Genomic DNA, 25,377 nt, shown 5'->3' with positions numbered 1-25,377 from the left:
GAAGCCAATGGAGAAGAAGGAGAAGACGGCGAGAGAGAAGCGGAGAGGTCCAGATTCCAGCCGCTCAGCTCTCCGCCAACGGACGTGTCCAGATGGCCTGGAGAGAGAGGGCCTTTGACCGAGGGACAAAGAGACACTTGTGAACGACCAAATCTAACTCTCTCACACACACACACACACACACACACACACACACACACAGCTGTGAAGCGTATTGTTCGCCGGGTCGGCTGTTAGCTCCTAACACTGATGGAATGTTTGACTGTCCGCCTCTTGCGCCCTTGAGACATGATGTCACTCCAACAAAACGTCTTTTCAAAGAGAAACAGCCTTTTTTATGTGAGTAGGGGGCCACACAAGGAAAAGAGAGGGGGGGGGCAAGGAGGAGAGGAACACGAGAGGAAGAGACATAAATGCAAATAATGTGTAAAAATGATTGTCGTAATAAAGTGGCTGGTTTGATGGCAGTCGTGACAACCCATTAAAGTGGGGCGTAAATTCACATTTTCGCACCATTGATACGGGGGAATGCAGAGGGTGTGACGCGCTGTAAATGTGTAGAGCAAAAGCACACTATTATAGCTTTACTACGGATTTATTACTGAGAATAATTACTGTAAGTGATGGTACGGAGGAGTGGTGGTACGGATACTAAAGAGAGAGCAGTAATAGTTAGACACTTTTATGGAACGACGCGGTACGTACCTTTAAATATTCCCAAAGTGGAAACTGCACCAGAGAGAACGGGATCTGAAAAACAAAGTAAAGTTTTAATCGTCAAGGATTACCTCAGGAGGGTGTAAGTTTCATCTTTAACCTCTAATCTCCTGCACTTGTCATTCCTGCCACCTTTCTCTGTTTCCTCTTCCTCATCTGACTGCTCCCTTGATCCTTCTCACTGCTGATGATTAATGAATGAGACAGGCTGTGGTCTGGCAGTCCTGAATGGATAGATGAATGGGTGGATGGGTGGATGGATGGATGGATGGGGCAAACTTGAAAGGAGGAGCAGGGGGATGGAGGGATGGAGGGAGGGCCCTGGAGGGATAGTTGGAGTGCGGGTGTTGCTACTGGAAGTGCTAAATCGCCGAAGGAAGGATGTTACAGCGGGAGGAAATCAGCGGCAGTGCCAAGGCAACAGGCAAGTGACACACAGACACACACACACACACACACGGGCATGCCCTGCAGACACATACAGAAAGCAAAAAAACATACTCTTTCACTCATTTGAGAGACACAATGCAGACACACATTCACACACACACACACAAACACACACACACACACACACACACACACACTCATACACTTGGAACGGAAGAGCGGCTACAGGAAGGGAGAGAGAGAACAAAACCAAAAACCAAAGAGAAATAAATAAAGTGACACTGCGTGGTGTCAGCGGTCTTGGATCATTCCAGCAGCACAAAGACGACCCACAACCTGTGTTTATGCCTCTTAATGTGCTTATAAAGCACTCGGACCAGAGGAACTCACCTCACACAAACACTCAGGAGATTAACTTGCATGCATCTGCATGTGCTCCGAGAGCTGAAAATATTATTTTATATTTTTCAACTTCTTTTCAATGACCTGGAGTCAAAGGGCATAAATCTGTTCAAAAGAGCATTAATACAGCGGACCACAGCATGTTATGTTTCTGTAACCGACGGCATTAAAGGAAAGCCTAAAATATGCCGCTCAAGCTTCCGCTTCTGGCACACAGAACTAAACAAAACCTGGCTCACAATTCCTGCATATATGGGACAATGCTAAAAGGCTAACGCCACATGTTGCAAGCATAAAGTCAGCATCCTCATCTGAGAATATGTGTATCCGCTCGAATTCAGGCGTCCACGCTGGGGGATGTCATAGTCCCGAGCGGGAGACCGGTGGAGCAGGCGAACAAGGTTCTACAAATGATCGGCTGCACTAGTGACCGATGGGAACGGCCCGATCGATTCTCGCTCACAGCGCATGCAAACAACTTCACACCACAACCAGAGCTTCCTGGGGCCTCATCCAGATGCCAGATACCAGTTTCAACGGGTGTGGATTCAGGTGCTGAAGCTCACAGGCACGTCGGAGGAGGGCTGGCGGTGAAACAGCTGAAAGGCGGTGTCCTTTCTCAATGCACTGGTGTGTACACAGCGCGCCATTAATAAACCAGATCTCAGGCCCTCGACACTGCGTCGCCTCGCCGAGTGGGGAGTCGATCGGATGAATAGTTGGAGAAAAAACAAAGGCGGACAGAAAAATTGAGTCTTCATTATTGTTCGGTAAAGCCAGAATGGTAATTCACTAAATGTCCCAGTGGAAGTGGGACATTCAGTCTTTCTGGACATACAGCAGCAAATCCTCTGCGTCCTTGGCGATGGCGTGAACGCGGTATCTGATGTAGGCCTTGTATCCAGCCCCCTGAAAGTGGAGTATTATAACTTCCTCCGCATGTTTTCCAACTGCGGTGAGATAAGAGAGCTTTCGAAAAAGGAATCAAAGTGCACGTGTCTTTTATGACCCTGGCCAGGTGGACTGGAGATGGAATAGAGGGGGGCGCCGGGGTTACAGAGACGATTACTAAGTGTAAGTTTAACATTTTGCACTTGTATAAATGGAAATAGCTCATAGTCAAGTGATTCTATTCATGTGAATGAGAAAGCTTTTTTTTAGTACTGGATTCGTTTTTTGTTTCTTGTAACCGTTACTTTTTCAGTTTGAAATGTAGTGGAGAAAAAAAGAGAAGGACACATTGGTTCCTTCAGACAATCTGGAAAAAGCGATCCACAAATGACACGTGAGCAAATCACTGTGGTGCTATCCCCCCCCGGTTTTAATGTGCAACCAATCCAATGCTTTAACCTGATGTTGGCGTAGTGATGGAAGGAGATGACAGACACAATGAATCGCTCGGCGGAATGAGAAATGGAGAAAGGCAGAGACACAAAAAGGAAGTGGGGAAGAAAGGGCATTTTTTCCCCTTTCCTCTCCAAGTTCGATGGCGATACATAAGTCAGTTACCAATGTTGTCCCACCTACAGTGCGTCACACCACTGTGAGCATCTCAATCAATCAAAAGTTGTTTTAATTTCATTCCAGCTAAGAAATGCATGAAGTGTGTTGAATGAAATTCACCACAACGTCGATCCCCGTTGCAACTTGCTCTAAAAACACCAGCAAGACACCTCAAAGCAACCCGAGGGAGCGCGTTTTGTTTTCACTCTTGATTCTCTGAGGTGTGGCAACATTGAGGACGGACTGATGCATCAACATTGAACTTTGGGTTCGAGTGATCTTTCTTCATTTAGAACTGCTGTGACAGGAAGGTTACGAGCGGAGATGTCCAAACGGCGTTGAAATACGTTTAAATCGTCTGTGTCCATTCCAGGTTCCTCCCTGCGGTCTGGCGATGAGCATCAGGGACGCCACACCCATTGGAGCTGCTTGTATTTTGAACCGTTCATGGTAAAATCACGGACCATCAAAAGTGTGGAAGTAATTGGCTCCAGGGAAAGGCAAAAGGCAGTTTAAACTGCTGTTGTGTTAAGGCGATACTGCTGTTAACAAAGACTTTATTTGTTTACTGTTGAATAAAAGTGCCCAACACTACTTTGTAATTCCATGTTAAATCAGACACTGTGGGAACTGAAATGTAAGACTTAGGAATACTTATCACAATGACACTTGCCAACATGATATCCTAAACTAATAGAAGTCAATGGATGTGGAAGTTATTCAGACAGCTGCACTGCTATTCTGTGCAGCTTGTGACTGAGCGGCTCAGCGCATCGCTTGGGGACACTGTGACACACCTGTTTGTAAAAGGTTGCAGGTGCAGAACCTCAAGTCAAAAGCGAGACATTGTCTCTGACCGGTGGACGCATGCTTTTGTTGGTCTGCTTTGCACTGCCTCAGCTGCCATTGCCTATTCGGCGGCGTAAAGCCTTGCCAAACTCGCCACGTGTGCAAAGGTGTGTCAGGCCACACAACAAAGCAGAAAGTCTACTTACAAGGCCAATAAGAGAGAGCGTGTTTTTTTTTATGGTTTCAGCCCATCACTTGGAGGACAAAATGTGTGGCTGTTATTCAAATGGCCAGTGAGCAGAGGAAATCGCTACTCTGGAGGCCGAGCGGCGGTGCTGTTTATGTCCGTGAGAACCGCTGAGGTTTCCCTCCGGCTGCCATAACTGTGCTAGCTCACTCAGCTCCAGCTCCAGCCTATCAGGGCCCTCGCGTGGCCATGTGAGCGGTGACAACGGTAACCAGGCAGAGACACGTTCTTTATGGTCTGCAAAATGCCCCACTTGAAATAAAAGACTTCTCGGCTCTATTTTTGTAATGTCTTGACAGGGAGGACTAATTCTTTGAGTTTTGCATCGTTGTTCATCTGTCTGGTCCTCTGTGTCTGTCTTTGGTGTCCACTTTGTCTGGTCCTTTCACACATCTGGCTGTCGAAAGCACTGTCGATATTCGTCTTCTTCACCACCTACTTCAAACCTCCATCAAACTATTTTCTCCCCGTCTACCAATCATCCTTTTTTTCCACTCACTTTCTCTGATGTGTTGGTTGTGTTGTGGCAACCTACAGTGAAATCGGTCCGATCTGAGGTTAGAGTTATCTTCTGCCTTGTATACCTGTTTGTCATCAAACCATGCCAAAGTATCACTCTGAAACTTGGCAACAACGTTGAAAAATGTGCTCCAGGAGCTCAGCAGCATCTGCTTCCCAAAGCTCCCAAACATTTGTGTCATCCAGATGGCCTCAAGGAACCAGATTCCACTGCTGGGAAACACATGAGCAGCTCACACAAAGATCTGCTATCCTGCATGAGTGTGCTTGCTTTTTTGTATGAATATGTCAGCATACTTAATCATAGTTCCGCAGATGTGAGTGTGAGTGTGTGTGTGTGTGTGGAATGTATGTTAGCTGGCTGACACATTTTGCCACTGATCAAAGGTGACAGTGCCACTTGCTGTGACTGTCAGGTACTATATTATACAAATATGGAGATTGTTGTAGCTGTGTCACTTTGCTGACAGTACTCCAGTGTGTGTGTGTGTGTGTGTGTGTGTGTGTGTGTGTATATGGGTCCTAACCTAACTGTATTAGTGGTAACTTTATTAGTATTCAGAGGGGCTTCGGGCTGTCACAGGTCCTTAGGCACTCAGCGGAGGGCAGGAAAAACACATGTCAAAATACATTCACATTGAGCCTGATTGCACGCACGCCAGTTGGCTGCAATTTGACAAATGACATTTAATAGGTCATACTGCTGCCTCGGCATACTGATGAGTATTTAGGAGGAGCGAGAAAGAGGAAGGAAGGTGGCTCATACGATGGGGAGACAAGCAAAACAAATGTATAGATGCCAAAACAACCAGGCGTTATTCACCTTTTTCAACAAATCCCTTTCTCATTATTTAATGTTTACAGTTTTCCTTCTTAAAGACTACTGACCTGCTGGTGAAACACATTATAGTACCATTGAGAGCTAGCTGGTACCATTCACCTACCATTAACCTGGCACTTACACCAGGGCCAAAGTAAGACCGAATCATCAGTAAGATTATTATATAATATAATTAACTGGAAAATTAGCAGCAATAGACAAACACTTGGTCGATCGTTTGAATTTAAATGAAAAGTTAATTGCTGATCAATATTACATGACTACCACGCCACATTATATTATCAGAACCTTCTCACTGGGTACAAAGAGGACGGCACTAAAACAGCACACGGGTCTTTGTTGGTGTGGCCGTTTTTTTTTTTTTGGGTGCCAGTTGAAAAGTTCTCTCAGGAGCCTAAATGGCTTTAACCAAATGTATTGGCAAGCCATATAAAAGTCAGAGACATTTCACCCAAAATCGCTTGAGGTACAAGAGGCTCACCATAGTCACATGAATGTGTCATCTGGGCTCCATGAATATGTGGAACCAATCTCAGGGCTGTCGGTCCTGTCGTGGTGAAGATATACTTCAGTTGGGATAACGAGTGGAGAGTCGATCACACGGTTTGTTGGAATTATTTTGTAATTCTTATTCTCACTTTTCACAAGATTAACTTATGCTCAAGGACATTGTTTAGCGTCATTACAATGGCTTCACTGCCATGTTATGAAATACCAGAAACAAATGACAGAATTTAGAAAACTCACACTCCATCTCAAGAGACTGTGGCGCAATCTTAAACACAAAAATCGTTCGCACTTCTATGCAACTCATTCTGCACTGTTGTTGCCCCCAGATGTGGAGCAAATGAGCAAAAGAGCATATGATTCCCGAGCCAGAGAAGTCTACTGGATCGTGTTAGTATTTGATACTGAATGGTCATTCTTCCAAATCCATTTGGCAAAACAAACCCCGTAACACCCGTAGACCTGGAATTTGCCTAACGCACCATTTCAAATGAGACCATGTGTACTCGCTCATATTCAATTTATATGCAAAATGAAAGCAACAATGGCTCCTTTGAAATGTTAAAGTAGTATTTTCAGGACATGGTGAGTCACTAGTTCAGGTTGAAATTACAGCAGAACTGTCCAGTCGTCGCCTGTTGTTCTTCAGAGCCTTTTACAGCAGAAGTTTTTCCACTGCACGAATACATCAGTCTCAGCATTTCTCCTTCACTCCGACATTCTTTTTGTAGCAGTAATGCAAACCCCGTAGACTTCAACTGTGTCTGCAAAAGCGCCCGGCGCTCTCCTCGGCCAATGAGACAATAAGTGAGATTGCATATTTATTGGAGAGGAGAAGAGTGGGGATTTTAGGAGAGGACAGATGCGAGTCAGATGGGGAAGCGATCAAGAGCGGCCTTATTTGAAGTGCACAATCACAACGGGCCACATGACGACTCAAAAAAAAGAAGAAACAGATCGGCCAGGCGAAGGCGAAGCCTCGAGTAAGTCCGCATTTATTACCTGCTAATGCAACTGGGCTGTAAGCTGGAATCACTACTTAAAAACATTCAGACACACCCACATTCCATCAGCCGTGTGTCACAAGCGCATCAAGACAAACTAACTGGTGACGCACTGACAGACAGACAAATCAGGTATTAATGAGTTGAAAGCTGATAAAGTCAGAGATGAGTGCAGAGCGACAGGTGGTGATGGACGCCTGTGTGTGTGTGTGTGTGTGTGTGTGTGTGTGACAGCGCAGGGTGTTTTGACAAAGTCACAGAGCGGGAACAAGCCGGACCGGTTTGTCTTTATCAGGTAAAAGACACACACGCACACAAAGGGCACAGCCAGCGAAAAGACGGCACGCACGAGGAACCTGCATGAGTATAGTAATAAATGAATGATGAAGAATAAGTGTGTGCGCACTGTGACGGATATGCGGTAAGCAAGCATGTTGAAACACTCTGACTTAATGCTGGGCACATTTCTTCATTAGTTACAACCTTACATCATTGCAAAATAAAGGTTGAATCTGCAATTTGCCAATCTTATTAAACTTATTCTTACATAATTCAATTTCTATTGATACATTTTGTGTTTACCTTTCATTCTCGTGTCATTTATGGAAAATTTGACTTGATCAAAATACAACTACCAACTGTGAAATAGGCTGCATTGTCCTTTTGAATTTTCCACCTTTAATTACCTATGAGCTGTTAATTATTGAAAATATGGGCAGCTGCATGTTATGTTTCTTAACACCCTACACACGCCGTGTGTGCACATATGAGCTAATGTCACACCTACTCACTGCAGTGACGGCACACGGTACACCCGGCTGTGACGCTGCAAAAGCCCATAGCTAAACACAGGAGCAGGGCGGGATTTAGAGGTCTACAGTCCAGTGTGTGTGTGTGTGTGTGTGTGCGTGTGTGTGAGGCACCTAAATACACCTCAGGGACAGAGGGGTTCAGGGCCTGTTAAATAAATAAACAAACACATAAATAAAGTCAATCGATAGAGGGAGCCTGATCCGGCACTCCGGGCCTGTGTTTCGCCTCTCACTTCATAAGAGAGGCCTGTGGGGGAGAGAGGGAGAGAAGAGAGGGGAAAAAGGGGGGGAAACTCAGAGTGCCAGAGAGAAGGTAGGATTACTTCTCTCTCGGTGGCTGTTTAGTGGAAGCCAAGGCCTGCTCCCCCTTTAACAGAAAGCAGGCCTCGATATGCTGTCTCAGTTCATGCACACACACACACACACACACACACACACACACACACACACACACACACACACACACACACACACACACACACACACACACACACACACACACACCTGTCTTTACGCTCGCCTGAGGCACACTTCACACAAATCAGATGGCCCCCTAAACCTAAACCTACCACACATACAAATCATAACTCCCCCCGTGCTCGGTGCAGTTCCTCAGAACCTGCATTTGTCCCCGATTAGGGAGCAGTGTGCGCGTCCTGCAGCAGCAGCACGGGTTCCTTTAAGGCCCGCTGCTGCATAAGGAGTGTTGTGCCTTAAGCGACTGGCAATCACTCATCCAAACCTTTCCAGCTCCCCGGCGCTGTAAAAACTAGAACGGGAGTGAGTGCACTTGCCGAAGAATTCCATCTGACAGCTTTGAATGCCGAGGGCAGCGTGCAGAGTGTGTGTGTGTGCGTGCGTGTGTGTGTGTGTGTGTTTGAACAAGCCAAAGCAGGGAGAGGTTTGAGCGGCGGCACGTCTCCCGTGAGCAAATCAGATCGCACCTGGCCGCCTGCTCCCATAAGCCGCCGCGGCCCGGCGAGCGTCGGCACAGGGCAGTGATATTCCCGACACATTAAGACTTGTTCTGGCGAGGGAGGGGGAGCCGAGGAAAAGAGAGGGAGGGGAGGTGGTGGTGGGGAAACGGCGTGCTGGCAACAATTCAAGACAGCAATTCCATCGACATGAGAGAAATGCTTCCCAGAAACTCGGGATAATATTTATGTTGTGCGAGTGATTCCTTTTCTTCCTCCCACCTGTATGCTGCTTGTTGCTTTCTAAAATGGACGCCTGATAAAGGAGCGCGAGGGGAGGCAGGCTTCCTTATCAACGGCACAACACGCTGCTTTTCCTCCACAGTCTTTAATCAGGGGCTGCAAAGTAAAGCACGAGGCTAAAAACATCCTCGGTTTGATACAGTTAGTTATTGGCGGTGCTTCTGGACCCGTCGCAGCCGCTGACGGGTGACATGGATGAATGGTGCCGTGGTGGGACGCAGGATGCCTCGAGGGTCGGGCCAATTAGCTGCTGACAGGAGGAGAGATGAATGTGCCGCCTGAGGATGTGGCCGGGACGCGCAGTGAGACGTGGGGAGAAAGGACTGAGAGAAAAGGTGCTGCTGCTAAGCTAAGCGGCCGGCCCGAGAGGGGTAGAGGCCACTGAGAAGCGTTTTGTTGGACGAGGCTGGAGCGTGCAGGGCATGATAATGCAAAAAAAAAAAAGTTTATTTAAACGACCGTTGGTCTGGTCCTACCCAGTCACACAGGAGTGCCAACGTCGTTTTGTGTTTTACCAGTACATGCAAAATTCGGGTGGTTTTGTCAGGTGAGAACATTTGCACGCTTGTGGTGGTTTACAGGAAACGGGTCGCCCTCGTGCCAGTGTGGCAATGAAATGAATACTGAACTTTATTTCCAAAGCTATTTTTGAAAATGAGTTCTGTCCATGAATGTGGTTAACGCTGAAAACCGTTAAATAGCCTCGCTAATGACGTGAGAGTTTTCCTTTAAAGGATTTAAATGGAGTAAAGTGGGTAGGAAGGTGCAGAATAAAGGCTGCCTGCTTTGATATCTCCAGCATGGCAAACACACACACACACACACACACACACACACACCCGTATGAAAACATATGGCAGAGGCAAAGACACACACACACACACTCACTTTGCTTTCTGGGAGCAGTGCCCACGGCAATAAAACAAAGACCAGAGTCCTCTCAACCAACCAATCACTGCCTGTGGGCCAGACGAAATGTTTCTCACTAACAGAAACACATCTTATCAGCTGGGGATCAGATAAGAACAGAAGCAGCACAGCTGGAAACAACAGAATTTCCATTCTGAGAAGAGTGTGTGCTGGCAGTGACGCGGCCACTTTGAAAGCGCACACACACGGACGGATGAGCTGAGTGAAACAAAACCACGCAAGGAGCCGATCAATCAGTTAAAGGCCTCAACAAAAGGCTGCACAAACACAATGCGGAGCTGCGCCGTCATTGGTGAAAACATCAGTCTTTTTAAAAGGCGTTATGTTGCATAGCTTGTCATCGAGTCCCTTATTTTCAAACCCGTAAACCATTATTTCATCTTCAGTGTCTTTGGAAAAAAAGATGTCATTCATCTCCACATCATAATTTGACTAGATTTCTCATGTGAAGTTTTTAGTTGACTTGACAAACGTTTAAAGAAATGACTCTTTCCTTTCTTTCTTTAGCCAATGCAGCTTTTGATTGCAGTGAAAATCACCACATGTAATATCTGAAGCAGAAATGGTACATAGATAAAAATGGAAACTGAATCAAATGCTGACGCTGTATCCGAAGTGAGAGGAACAACAGAAGGAATCATGCTGTGGGGAACAAAGAGGTCTGCGCACAATTTACACCAGTTGGTAATTGTTGAAATACTTTATACACGGGGGATAAAGAGTTGTGTACAGATAGAGAGAATAATTGAACTCTTTTTAAAGAAGAACTTGTTGCAGACCGTCTCGCGGTTGGCGCAGAACGTACAAAAACATGTGATTTCTTTTGGTTAATCTGGCACGGTTTGAATTACCGTCGCGGCACATCAAGCACCAGCATTAAACCCTGTAATCCCCCCGGCTCAAATAAACAGCAGCTCCAGCCCGGACTGCAGCGAATGCAGATGAGTGTTAAATTATGGATTGGTTTGAACTCCTAACCTCTGCCGGGGTTCAGTGAGGTGAATGTTCGAGGTGCGCGGTGACACTTTATATATATATATTTTTTTCCATTCGACATTAAGGAGTGACATCATAGCCTGACCCGTGACATTCGGCTGGTTTGTTCCAGATGCGTTAGTGCCGTAAGCGCTGCTGCTAGCGGGAGGACGGTTGTGACTGAGGAAAAGGGGGGGCAGGCTGGCTGTTTGGGTGGGTGGGTGGAGGGGGGGCTTCTGGAACGCCTTATGTGACTATCTGGGAATAAGGGCCCTTACGCAACAGAAAACCTCGCAAACTACAAAACAGTCAGGCGCTGGGATTTAAAAAAAGGAAAGTCTGTCTAAAATGTATTTAAAGTTCCAAAAAGTCAACTGAATTGAAATATTAAACTGGTTTGAATGCGCAGATACGAGAGGGGAGTCTGTTCTTGGGGGGAAAGCAGAGGGAGAATGATGTGCGCCGTAGCTTCTGGCGCTGTAATTACTGTGAGCTTCCACCCGTCTCACTATTGCACCACATCGATTTGGTCTTCTTCTTCCCCTCCCCTGACTCTCGCTATCAGCCGTCACTCCGGGACGGAGGGAAGAGAAGACGTAGCTGATATTGACTGGATGTGATTCAGAGTTGAGCTCGTTCAACGGTGACTTCAAGCCGGAGATGGAGTTACACTATTTAGGCAGTTGGGGTATTGAGTCACGTTAATGTCTTTGACACTTTAAAGTGGAACAGGTGTCCGTTTCAGACAAAACGTACATTGCAAGGATCGCTGCCGGGGGAATAATGCTTCACACTCTATCCTGTGCACGGGCACCGGATTCCGACATGCCGGGGGCATTGACACTTATTTCCTTCCACGTGACATCCGAACCCCCTGCGGTCCCTTTTCCCTCGGATGCCGACCCATTTCGCCCCCCCCCCCCCTCAGTCCCTGTCATGGCTGTGTGCCATTAGAAGCACATGTACAGCACCAAAAGGTTTTCTGCTCGGATTGAGACAAACATGGGTTAAGTTGCGCTGAAGCCAATACAGCCCCGAGACCCTGACGCACATACAAACAACCACAGCCGTCGAGAACAAGCCGGCGCTTCTTTCTTTGCTTCCGGGGAGGGATGTCTGCCGGTAGGTATTTGGTGGTAACTCTCCACCCAGAGATCTCTGCGTTACAAATCGCAGCCACAATGATGGATTTTTGAGTGGATTAAAGAGCTCAAAGGGGACAAATGTGCGTAACGGAAGCGTGTGATCCGTGGCGCTCGGTGGCGCGGACTTCCGATGCATCCTCCTGGGAACGGGAAAGGGGCAAAGCGTGGCGCCGAGCAGCAAGCGAAGGAACTGACAGCAGGGCAGCGCCCTCCTCGAATACATCCGATCAAAGACGCGAGTAAGAAGACCGGGGAACAATCCCAATCTCACCGCTTACGGACTTTGATGCGCGCTGCTACTCTATAAAGGTTTGGTTCTGTCCCACCATTGAGTTTCAGGCTCTCTGGCAGACATTTTGAGCCCTTTATGAACCCTTTCCATAAGTCAGCATTTGATGCTGACTTAACCCAACGAAATGACCCACAAGTCATCACAATGTCACGTTAAGAAAAACAGCATAACCAGAGAAAAAAAAAAGAAATACACATGTAAATCATATTTTTTGACGTTGTCATGGTAACTTGATGAGCAGCAAAGTGGCGTCCCATTCACATTCACACCACCTCAAGCCCTCACAGACTCTCACACTCAACCATTTGAGATGACGCACGGGAGGAAAAGTACGCGGTGCCGCTGTATTCGCCCAACCTCGCTAATGCGAACGACAGGTGCAGCCGGCCGCTGTGAGCGGAAGCCCGCCCATCCGTCATCCGCCGCGGCGGTGGGAGTGAACCATTGCTCCCTGGTGGGGCGCGTGTGGTAAAGTGATCATCCAGTGACAAAGAGGAATCGCTCTCTGTAGCTTAAGGGGGGCCATCACTCTTCCAACAAGGGTCAGCTCAACCCGCAAACGACTCCAGCGAGGGCGGCGTTGGGGACGGATGTCCCGTAGCTCGAGCAGGTCGACAGACGGAGATCCGTCGGAGCGATGACTACTGTTGTTGGGTGGAGGCCCCCCTCGTGTTATAGCAGCTGCCTTTCAACCAATGTCTGAAGCTGAGGAGCAGGTCTGTTTGTATGTGCGCAGTCCGCTAAGTCAGCGCTAGATGTACGGTGAGTGTGACAGAACGCCTCCCTCTCCAGTAGCTTCTCCTTATCACAGAAGCGCTCAAACACCCCTCTGCGGGTCAGGTCGTGTCACGGGTCGGATCTAAGGAGGTCAACAGGTTTTCTCAAGACTCTTAAGCTACCCGTTGATGAACGAGGGCAAGCAGATAAGGCAGCACCAGTAGCTGGTGTTCCTGAAGTACATTCACTCCTCATCCACCAATACAGGCAACGTCTGTTTCATTGGCAGCTGTTCTGCTGTCAGTCCAAAAGGAAGCGAAAAGGCAGATTCAATCTCGCTGGTATGTATTAAACTTTTCCGTGGTTTGCTTTGTCTATTTCACCGAGTGATCTTGTGACACGTTCCTTTTCATTCGATCCAGCTGCTGAGCGTTCTGTGGCGTTGACAGCATTTGTAAAAGCGTGCTTGCTGTCCGGCTCCAAGGGACTAATGGCATCTGCTCAGATGAGGTCCGACTGCAGACACAGAGCGGGAGGAAGCCTCCGCTCCTTCACGCGCGTCCCACCTTTGCATATGTAAAGGAAAATAAACAGGCTTTGCTTCCCCCTGCTCTGTCTTTCTTGCCTCTGTCTGCTCTGTCTCAAGTCATATGAGGTGGTGTATAAACACAAGCCTCTGTGGATCAGTGCACACAGACACAGGATATGAGAGTGATTCCCCTCACCTCTCCCGTTTGAACCTACGTCACAGACATTGAAAAGCAGCTTCTTGCCAAAAAAAAAAAAGGGGGAAAAAGGCCACGTCAGCTCCGCTCTGCCGAGCGAATTCCCCGTCGCTGCTCCGTACAGACTCGTCCTGCCTCTGTTAGAACTCAATGTGCACAATGCAACAACTGGGCTCTTTCTCCACGCACAGCAGCTCCACACTGACATTAATATGTGCGTGTGGCGGGGCAGAGAGCACCACTACTACCTCGTTGGCCCAACTAATACTAACTTATACCCCCCCAAAGAGATAATGATCATCCAGTGGAGCTTAAGAAGGCCATCACTCTTCTAAAAAAGGGTCAGCTCGACCAGCAAACGCAGCCGGGAAGAATATTACTAATACTCAGGAGAAACACTCGCCGGTTCTCTAAGCTCAAGATCTTTGTGTTTTTGGACCCTTCGTCTGGCAAACGTCAACTTGGGCTTTCAGAAGTTGTTATGACATTTATTCTATTTTATGAACCAAACAGTTAATTATTCATTCAATAACCCACAAATGAATTAAGGGTTTCAAATCCGACCAGGAGCACTGAAGCAGGTCTGAAGTTCTGTAGTGGCCAAACGCCTTAATAAGGATCTGTGTGTGGGTCTTTTTGTGTCTCAACAGCCACATGTGGCTCAAAGTCAGCTCTCGATGTGCTTTTGTTCATTTGGCCAGTTGGTAAAAGTTCAAATCTGTTCCTGCGAGTCTTTCCTCCAGCTAACCCCCCTGATGGAGCAAGCAGAGAAGGGGGACTGGAGAGGAGAAGGATGGAGGGGAGGCAGAGACGTGGCGGGGAGGAACCTAGATCAGAAGCCCTACGGCCAGATGAGATACCTCTGGTAGCCATGCAGCTGAAACAGAAAGGTGGATTCAGGGGCCTGGCTAAGGAAAAGCATACATGACCCCAGTAAAAAGGAAGACCAGGGACATTATCACTAATAAAGTGTTCAGTCTCATTTAGCTGGCTCGAGTACCTTGCTGTCGGACTGCTTACCCACATGAATGTGGGAAAACTGACTGGGAATAAAGGCTTCCGGAGTGAGCAGGTGAAAGAGCAGGCGCACGAGAGATGCATTTAGCGAAGCCGTATGCTGCAGTCAATCAGTCGACTCTTTCAGACGCTGTCAGCTTCACTTACACCTGTTCCTCCACGGCACCCGTACCCCCGCAATACGAAATTACTATCTAATAACCCATCTCAGCCTCATTACTCAGACTCAAATTGGAGCAGTTTGGATCAAATCTGAGATCACCTCGCGGTGCTTTAGAGCAAAAAAAAAGAAAAAGAGGCCATTAAAAACGAAAGGCCATAATTTGCAGTGCAGTGTCTGCTGCTCCAAAATGCCATAAAGCTGGATTGGTGTGATGGGGGGCAGAAATGAGGGGGGGCGTTCTAACAATCCAGAACAGTGATAATCTTAGCATGCCATCTAGTGACGGAAGGAGGTACTCCAGCGGGAGAAATACTGCTATATCGATCCCGTCGAAATGAGGTATCACTAGACTCAGTATAATTAGAGTCTGTCTTAATTGTATTTCCACAAAATGAATAAAAATGAACAATTGATTTACACGAGATGAACATCTTAAACCTGGGAGTGTACTCTCCTTAAAATGCTAAACAGTGCAACTTTTCATCATCAAGCCTGCATTTTTTTAAGTCAAGTCAAATGAAGTCGTTTTTACACACAACAATCGGGATGGAATTAATTTCACGCTCCATCCGGCCGGAACCCTAAAGGTGCCGATTCAGCAGACCACTTGACAGTTTCTTCTAAGGAGAGCTCCGACCACAGTAGAGATTAGTGTGGTGCCGAGGAATAAATGATTGTATGTCAGTAGTTCAGATATGATGTCTAAATAAAACTTGGAAAGTGCTGCGTAAAAATCAACCAGGACTGCTGGGCGGTCGCTGCAATGTGAACCGCATCCCCAAACCAGTCCCGCCTCCAACTCCACCTTTACAAACCAGGCCGGGCCCGTCGCGGTCGACCAGAACACACCCTGCACTAATGTGATATCATGACCGTCCGAAAAGCCGCCTGAACCCTAATGAATACAGAGCGCAGAGGGGCCTGTAATTAGTGGGGCGGCGCGAGAGGAGACGCACAACGCCACGCCCGGTAAACAAACTTATCTCGGCGGGGTCGCTCGTCCGAAGGGTAGCGGAGGAGGACGAGAGAAAAGGAATTACCTTTCTGACACACGTCAAAGCCAATCAACGCGCAGCATCCCTCGCCGTCCTCGCGCCCCAAAATCCCCCGCCCCCCGCCGCCACCGCTGCTGCGTTTCATCTGCCAGTGTTAGTATGCACACAGGCCGGACGCCAGCCTCCCAATGTATTCATTTATTCAGAGCCCCTCGGAGAAATCACAGTTTCTTGTTGTCCTTTTTTTTCCTTTTTTTTTTCTCCCCGGCTGTCCAGATGGAATTTGCGTGAATAACATCAGTTTAGTGAGGCAGAAAATAAGTACAGGCTAGCACAGCAGAGAGGACTAGATTACACCCCCCCCCCCCACCCAAAAAGGATGGAAAGTGTCACCTTCATACACCTTTCTCCATTTCTGTCCCCCCCCCCTCCGATTTTTCTCCATTCCATTGAAACTTATTAGGCGAGGAGAGGCGAGGCAGCAGAGAGATCAGCACAGCTTTCCAACAATGACGTTGTGTTATCATGCACTGCAGGTGCAATTAAACACAAGCGCAGCTTTTTCATTTACAAAAAGGTGAGCGTCCATCAAGGGTGATGCCCATTTATCCCTGTTTTGTTTTGCATTTGTAAAGGTAACTAATTGCATTAATTAATCAGATTCGATTTGAAGAGAAAGGCAAGAGTATCTCGCAACCGTAATTGAATGAGATGGGGGGAAAAAAAGAAGCTGTAAATCAATATTTCCTGCCTCAATAAAGCCCGAGAGAAATTAAAATGCCTTCAGTCAGAAGAGTGGAAGGCCTCAATGTTCGCTTGGCCTATCAAAAATAATTCACTACACAGCCTTTAAGTGGTCTGGTAATTATCTTTAGAATGAACTCTAGGAATGGATATAGTAGCTGTAAGATGAGCGTTGCAAATAGCAAAAACAAATCTTTGGCAGACATAACGAGTACGTGAACTTGTTGGCTGAGGAGAATGAAACAAGCGGGAGAAAAACACGCTTGGCGTCATCTTACCTCTCGGAGCACCGTGCTGCCGTATCCTCTGTACAAGCCTCGGACACCCTGAGAACACAACACACTTTTATTACAATCACAGACAAACACCAATAAATACCAAAAAAATGCTTAACTGTGAGAAGTTGTACGTATTTATTTTAATTGTTCCATTCATTCGTTTTACATGTCCAATGTTCATATGAAACGTTGTTCAAACCAATCTCAGAAATCATAATACGAGAAAAAAATATTTAATAAGAAATAATTTGATCTTACTATAACTTGGCTGTTCTAGATATGGCCTTCATCTTTAGACATTTTACTCATTGAAGTAAGCGCCAAGACCCGGGTTGAGGTGTCAGATGGTTTTAAAGCCAGAACCACAAAATAAATATCAAAATAGGTAATAAAACAGACGTATTCTCCGTTTGCCTCGGATTGCTGTGTACCTCTTCCCTGAGTGTAGCCAGCAGCGTGTGGTAAGTGGTGGATGAGGGGGAAGCCTGGGTCCTCTGTTTGATCACCTCGGTGGGAACCCGGATCAGACACGCCACCTACGGGACAGATGGAGCAACGGGTCAACAGTGTTTCCTCGTGTACATTCCCAATCCACATTGCTGCATTTCCTCCTGCAGGACATTCCATATCTACGGCGTGCCTAATTGCCCTCCCCATTGCCCCCACACTGGCCTGTGTATCTCTACACGTGGCAGTTGCTGCGAAGAGAACAAACGCTGAGCTTCCAATTGGGCCAATTAACAGAGCGGACAGGACACCTGAGCAGGTGAAAAAGGGTCAGAAGGCCGACTGTGCATCTGCGTCCGATGAACATTCGCTTCGCTCAAAACACACCGATAGATCCGGGCTGACACACACCTCATAAAGCGCCCCCCCCCCTTCCCCCCCCCAGCTACGAGTTCTAAACACATCCACCATATGTCAACAAAAATATGGACTGCCGACAGCTAGTGAAGACGGACATGAATATTTATGACCTTCATAACCTGGAGGCCGGTGGGCACCGCTGACCACCTGGTGACTCGATTAACCATTTATTCTGCACCGGAGCGGAAACGCCGGCGAGCAATCTCACAGAAGGGTCGTGAACCGGCCCCCTCGCTGTGACTCCCCCCCCCCCCCCCCCCGGTTGTACAGATGCCGGCGGCGCCTCCGTCGCCCAGAGCCGCGTTGCGATGGGGAGCCGACATCACTCTCTCTCTCTCTCTCTTTCTCTCTCTCGACGGGGGGGAGAAAGGGTGATGTCGGCTCTGCGGTAAAGATTAGAAAACGCTCCCCTGTCCCGCCTGCCTCCGTCTCCGCTCAGCTTTCAAATCGCATTCAGCGTTCAGGATGTCTCCATGCGGTGGGCCCCAGAGGGAAAGAGTCCCCCCTCCGGGACCTGTTAGAGGGTCTCACCAGCTCGTCTCCTCTCCCAGAGACCAAGGACACCTTATGAGCGAGGACGGAAATGTGCGTGGAGCACAAAAGCAATGGAAGGGGTACGTTAGCGGCCCCCAAGGTCAAGTGAGATGACAGACGGAGCTGTGGAAGACTTTACAGACACACCACTTGCTCTGTATCTCTAAAAAAAAGAAGAAGAAGAAAAAAATATTGACTCGTGTTTAATATTTTCTCCGTTTCTCAGCCTTGTCTTGACCTTGGATGCATCGCTTCTGCTGCAGGCAGATGTCAGTTTTCAAGACAAAACGAGCACACACAACCTCATCATCCTGTACAGAAGAGCACTTGAATCGGTGCCGAAAGAAGACGTTTCAGGCTGCAGCCTCACCGTGGTGCAACAGTACCACCAAGTGGCCAAACATCCGGCCGCATCCCATCACTGCGATAACTAAGCTGGCCGCATCCATCGCAGGGATCTCATTTGCCCTCCCTCTGCTCAGCTTACCGTTTATAATACATTGTACATCATGTTTTCCCCAAACCAATTCTCCAAAGGACCGGAATAAAGCGGCTAAATGGAAAGAAAGTGGCTATGACAAGTAATTACTGACGTAATTGGATGGGGGGCCCGGAGATGAGACGGCCTTTCCTCTCCTGTCACTGCAGAGAGGAAGGCAGAGTGAGCCAAAGATTATACCAAATAAATTAGGGACATTGTTTATTTGGGAGTAATTTGCGCGCCTCGAGGCGGGGAGAATCATGTTGAGTGGCCAGAAGATAGAGTGTGCCGCCTCTGAGGCCATTTTAGATCTGTAAAAACGGCAGAAAATTGGCAAACGGGTTGATGAACCTGAGGCGTGCGCGATACAATATGACTCGGGCTCAGAAAAGATTGGTAGTGTATTAAAATAATTGGCGAAAGCGGAGTGAGTGACAGGTTTAGGTACAGTAGGTGATTGTCAGCTCGTGTTGGGAGAGGGCTGCAGGTTTCTTCACCTTACATTGCTTATCCTTCACTTTCCGATGCTTTGCCTCGGCTGTCTTTTAAATTCCCCGCCAGCATTAATCTTTATTTACAAGCTGTCAGATTCGTCATGCGGCGTTAATTAGGAGGCTGACTGCCCGTGATTGGAGCCGTCCCGTTTCCCTTCGGCCCTTTGGGGTTTTTTTTTCCAAATGATGGAGCGTCTTTTCAATTTCCAGCAACGGGCCGCCAAACAACAAGGTAAGAGGACGGCACTCAATCATGGGGCGAACAACGGTGAGAAATTAGCAGAGATTCCAGCGATTCAATCGGCAGCTTGAGTCGTTAGCTCCCTCCGTCCTGCCCTTCCTTCGCCTTATTTTGCCCCACATGGCGGCGGTCAGGCAATCAGGAACGTGAACACCATTTGGCACCATAAAGAGACGGCTGGTGAGAGAAACAAGCTGACTGTTATGTGCCTTAAATGTTTGGATTTGTTCATTGTTCAAATGTGCTGCACTCACCACCAAAAACGTCCCTCAACGTTGGTTCACTAATAAACAAAATAAGCTGGGATGAATTATGATTGAAATAAATACCTTCTAAAACATTCTTAATCCACTAATACGGTAATCAATGGTGGAAAAATAGCGCTTTCCACTCAATGTCATGTCAGATACAATGAAGTAAAGCCTTCGTAAACACCTGCGGCCCTGCATGAGCCACTAATTCCCACGACTTTGATCACACGTCCAGTCCTGCAAACACCTCAGAGTACCGACACTGAAGTACAACAAAGGAAGGAAAGGAGGAGATGGAAGTAGAAAAAGGTCATGAAGAAATAGGGAAGATATGAGGACACTGAGCGTCTCCAACTTTGAAACAACAGCCAATAAATCACGGCGCGTGGCGCTGCTCGCAGGCGATGCATGGATTATTTCTCAGTGCCAAGTTAAGTGGCTGCCAGTTTCTACCCTGCCAAACTCCACCCTCCCGCTCCCTGCCCCCCCCCCCACCCCCTCCCCCCCAAACCCCCATCTTGTCACGTCACACTGTATTTTCCAGTACATCCTCCTACAGATGTGTGCTGGTGCTGGTGGTGGAGGTGGGGGGGGGGATTTATAGATGCGAGAAAAACCTGCCGCCCGGCCTTGACAAATGAGCTTTCAGGGCAGACGTCGAGCGAATGGGAATGAAGATAAATCTGATCTAATGGCTGGATAACAGCCTGCTAGAGCCTGACAGACGCCATCAGCTTACACATTCTTTATGGGAGCGTCCCAACACCCGCACAAACACCGGGATGCTTCTGGCGAGGGACTCGAGCAGGGTAGGGGGGGGAATTTCTCTCATTGTCTCTTTTTCTTTCTCTCTGCTGCTTGTGATTGTCCTCCTCTCCGTCCTTTCGCTCTCTATCCGTCCGTTTAAAATGGAAGGGGCATTCGATGACCGCCATTAAACAGCTGCAGTAAACGTCTGCTTTACATCGGTAGTCCTATTCCCCAACCTGTGATCCTAAATCTAATGAAGGAACTTACTCAGCTAACGAACTTTAAACTCATTATAAAGATAATGATTCCCCTAAATTATAATGATCAAATAAGGAGCTTTTGCTTACTGTTTTTTCTTACAACCATTCCTCCATCCCCCGTGATGAACATCTATTAAACCAAAGGCTCGGCTATAAGGACGTATATTAAGTTGATTTTGTTGTTTTTTTGCCCTTGTTGTTTATTGTAGTATAATTACTGATCACCATCTCCCTCTGGAATGACCGTAACACACATTGACTCCACGTTTCGTGAGTTGGTGCCAAGTTGAGCGCATCATAGATAGATGGGAGGCTTGGGGAAAGAAATAAGCGGCATAAAGCTTGTGCGCTGAATGATGTAGCGTGGAAAACACCCGGTGACACTCGTCCAAATGGATCCTGCGGAATGGATCAAGGGCTGATGAAGAGGGGCAATGGGCCGGGTTTGTTTTTAACTATTCAGGTTTGGTATGAAGCCAGAAGAAGTGTTGTTTGCACCTGTGTGGTTTAAATAAAAATAAGCTATACCTCCAAATGAAGCTGTCATATTATTACATCCTGGACGTAAATATAAGAAAACCAAACCTTCACAGTCACAAAGTAGATGATAAAGAGGCAATAGTTGGGTCGGCCATCTTCTCTCAGACCATTGGAAAAAGAATAATGGCGGCTTAAACCTGGTGGACAAACGGTACTTTCTCCCCTCAACATTAACAGCATGGAGGGGCCATTTTTATTAAAGGCCTATTTCATTTTTTGAGAGCCTTTGATGTATAAAAATAGTAAAAATAGTTTTAATAATGGCTTCGACAGGCTTGTGTCCTTTGTGAGCTCGGAGTCAAAAGGTACTCGATTCATAATGATACGTAACAGAAATGCACATCCTGCTCCTTTTCTGTCAATCCACTAATCAATGTATCAACGACTAGAAAAAACAAACATATCGCTGCCGACCTGGGAAAATCTCACTCAGGCTCATGTTGCCTAATACAAAATCTCATTAGCAGTGACTGAGCGGGCGCTTGCATCATAGTGCGGGTGTTTAGTCCTGGAATCCCACTCGGGGCAGCACTGGGTCAGGCCTTTCATGGCTAAGCCTGAAGCTTACTCTGCTTGAACAAGACGTATCCAGTTGCCAGTAGGCAGTGGGATACCGCCCCCCCCACCCACCCCCTCTCCCGCTCCGCTACGCTCAGAGGATTTGGGCCTTTGATGTGCTCAAATCCAGAAAAGCGGGGAAGGGGTTAAAAGAAGCTGCAACCTCAGCCTGACCCTTCACACTCGTGGGGAAAGTGCCACAGACCAAAAGTGTTAAGAGTTGCACTCCTGAAGCGCCGGCACTGACTAAAGACGTCGATCGCTACAACTCTTAGCGAATTTGTGCCGATATAAGAGTAACGAGTGACCTCAACACATCGAGACCCCCAGACCCCCAGAACACCCGCGCATGTGGAATAATCCCATCTCATAAACATGCAAAACTTGGCTTAAATCACATCCATCCAAAAGCCATGAATACCAACAACCTAGTATTTTGGCGGTATAGCAGGGGGGCGCTCCTCTTGAGTATTCAAGGCCCCCATATGGCTCCGATTCCGTGGTTCACTGCGAGTGATTTGGGACGGGATGGACTGAGGAAATCGCCTCGCCTCGTTGTTGGTTTCATGCCTGAATTCCCCCGACTACGTTGGCAGTGTCCGGGGGCCTGAGCTGGCAAAGTAGATGAGCCAATAGGCAGTAATGACATCGTATTTACCCAGCTAGTGGGGAGAAATGCTGGGAGTCCTGAGGAAGCCCCTTTAACGCACCCTGCTGGACTCCGGGGCCCACAGCAAACCCCCCCAACGCCCTCTGTTAACAGCGCTCTGTGACATTTGAAGGTGGCCTCCCAGAGATCGAGAGCAATACGAATGCACACGAGTTCAAAGTGTGCTGGCAGTTTGAGAGTGGAGTGAAAATCCAAACGAAAGGAGGCAAAAGTCGGGAGAACGAGGGAGAGGAAGACTTACTATTTCTCCCAGGGAGGCGGCCAGCATGTGAGCGACAGGTGCGGCGTGCACCGCTGCTAGCGGTCCGCCGGCGCCGAGCAGGGACTTTGTGTATTCGTAGGTGACAAAGAAAGCAGCGGCTGAAATCAAGCAGAACCACAGCCATTTTAGGCCCATTAGTCAACCAGCATACAGCAATTAATATCCCTCACTACTTCTGACAGGGGAGAAACCGCGGCGTGTGTGCGTGCGTTTGTCTGCACGGTCAATTGGGGTAAAAGATAAGAAAGTTAGTTGTGTTTCAGAGATCAGTTCTTTTGTACTGTCATAGGTTTCTGCAGAAGTGATGCATTTATTTTTAAACTGCACCAAAAAGATTCTATTATATTCAAACCACCAACGTATTACTTCAGATCCTCTTCATCATTCTGTCCCTGACATGCATACCATAAGAGTCTGGGAGTTTGAGACACAGACTCCTTTAACAGTCAAAAGATGTTGGGGAACCGTTTGATTTAATGGTCTATTGATTATCAAACACCAGAGATTTCCCCCTTTAAGTAGACAAAGTGAGTAGCATCAATCTATCCTACATATTAAACTGACTAACGAATTATAGCCTTAAAAAAGTCAATCTTAAAATCCTGATTCCAGTCATCCTTGTCATTGTATAATATTCATAAAAATGTGTAAAAGAGGCTCTGGAAGCAGAACAAACAGACCCTTTATGGATATTATGAACCACCGACTGGAGACTTAGGTCTCTACATAGAACGGGCAATTTGTGGTGTTTGGTGAGGACATCAATGACAAACAAGAGTGAACAGCGGCCCCTCGGCGTCATATATCCAGCCATCACACCGTTGGGGAAGGAGCCGACAGCAGCAGATGGGACTCCAGCGTAGATGCCCCTGAAGCCCCCTGCCTTGTAGAAGCCCTGCGGACTCTGCAGTCTCGTCTTCACGGTGTCCAGGGGGAAGAGGGTCAGATCCACACACATCCCCGCACAGCCGCCTGCCTGGAGAGACAATTGCTCCGTAAGACACGGCACATATTCAGACCATCTACTTAAACTTGCAGCTATTGAACTCAACAGGCTGAGTTCACACCACCGACATGTCATCTCATCTCATAAGAAGTGGCAAATGTGTTTGTCGTAACCTGCTTGCAATTTTGCAGACACAGTGTAGGATGGGGAATGATTTGGAGTGACGTTTTCGGTCCCCTGACGTATATGAATGTGCTTTGGTCTATTACTTCTGGGGGACATATCCGCCTCTTTAGCCTCTAAATGCTACAATCAATCATAATCAACCACAATACTAAATAAGCAGGTCTGAAGCTCTAACAATGAAGTATCAAAAGACGCATTTCATTGTGTTCAAGCATTCAAATACAATTGCTGATGTATTTGTAATGTTGTCGTGGGTCAATCTGGAGCTTCTTCTACAAAAATGTTTGGTGGTATATATGATCATGTTTTGAATTAAAATCAATTTTAATTGGTCATGTACGTAATGTAGTAAGGTAAATAAATCTCAAAAAACAAAACTGTCAAATAAGTAGTGGACATATCTATCATTATTGAAAAAGTCAATATAATACAGATAATCCCCCACATAACAAACATATATAAGTTTGGTGGATACTTCACAAAGTTTAAAGTAACATTATATAAAGTACCTGATATTTGATCATACCTTGTATTTACTCTTTAATCACAGTACCATGGCTCAATAAATAAGCTATAAATGCAGTGAAAGAGGGCGTTACACAAATAAACAGATCTTCTCCAACACTCTGTCTTTGGACTTTACATTTGAAGTATTATACATAACATTATATATATGAATTATACAGAAATAACTGAATAATTGTATTAGATGGATACGATTGACTCTTGCTTGTATCAATTAACAGTACATTTTCAGTGAAGGGTCACTAAAGGGTCACTTGATGACTGAGCGCCTTAGACACGTGACGTACCGAGTTTGCCCCGAAACAAACGTGACGTAACTCTGGATACAAATAACGTCACACAGAGCCGCTTCAACCCACACGTTGTTTAACGTTAGCTGATCTATGATGGTGCTTCTAATGACTTAGTTAGCGACCTCTGGACTAATGTAACGTACTATTTGGTGTGTTTATAGAGCTGGTGTTGTTGTAACGTTGGTTACAACTACACGTTAGTAACACAAATCCCTTTGTGTGAACTCTCCGGTTTTTATGTGCATAACGCGAACATGAAACGAAGCTCTGGTGGTAACTAGTCGGTGCTCAACTGACAATATTTATTTAAATCAACGTTAAAGGCTGCTAGGAATGAAAACCGGTAACCAAAACATCGTACAAAAGAGCAAACGAACCACAAGTGACGCGACGAACTCTCGTCTCTCCATCCTGCGCTCTCAAAATCTTCTCTTGTTAGTTGAACAGCACTTACATTTGCCACTGTTGTCCATGTTAGACAGTTGACAACACTCTCAGCATGAGTGTCAAGGACGCTGCCATCTTGGCTGCATGACTTCCGTATGACGTCATGACGCATGGCATCACATGACCTCTAAAGCTGCCAAATG

General features: G+C 47.0%; 1 protein-coding gene and 1 long non-coding RNA gene across 3 annotated transcripts in view; one reads left to right on the top strand and one right to left on the bottom strand.

The window, feature by feature from the left end:
• slc25a26 (solute carrier family 25 member 26) overlaps positions 1-25,377 on the bottom strand; it is a 36,786-nt gene extending 11,409 nt beyond the window's left edge. The window contains exons 1-6 of one of the 2 annotated variants that reach the window (XM_078091587.1): positions 25,165-25,377; positions 23,657-23,813; positions 22,817-22,935; positions 17,361-17,465; positions 16,930-16,977; positions 706-750 (exon numbers count right to left, since the gene is read on the bottom strand). In XM_078091587.1, the coding sequence (XP_077947713.1) occupies positions 706-750; positions 16,930-16,977; positions 17,361-17,465; positions 22,817-22,935; positions 23,657-23,813; positions 25,165-25,197 (507 nt within the window). In that variant the 5' untranslated portion in view covers positions 25,198-25,377. The remainder of the gene's footprint in view (positions 1-705; positions 751-16,929; positions 16,978-17,360; positions 17,466-22,816; positions 22,936-23,656; positions 23,814-25,164) is intronic. The other variant, XM_078091586.1, reaches the window with a different exon arrangement.
• On the top strand, positions 13,212-13,618 carry LOC120834736 (uncharacterized). Its single transcript, XR_005714496.2, has 2 exons — positions 13,212-13,348; positions 13,430-13,618. It is a non-coding gene; the product is annotated as an uncharacterized LOC120834736 (long non-coding RNA).

Source organism: Gasterosteus aculeatus, chromosome 17, assembly GCF_964276395.1.
Source record: "Gasterosteus aculeatus chromosome 17, fGasAcu3.hap1.1, whole genome shotgun sequence".
In the NCBI taxonomy this organism is placed as follows: domain Eukaryota; kingdom Metazoa; phylum Chordata; class Actinopteri; order Perciformes; family Gasterosteidae; genus Gasterosteus; species Gasterosteus aculeatus.
Note: the sequence above shows the minus strand (reverse complement) of the source record. Positions and strands in the feature narration are given on the sequence as shown.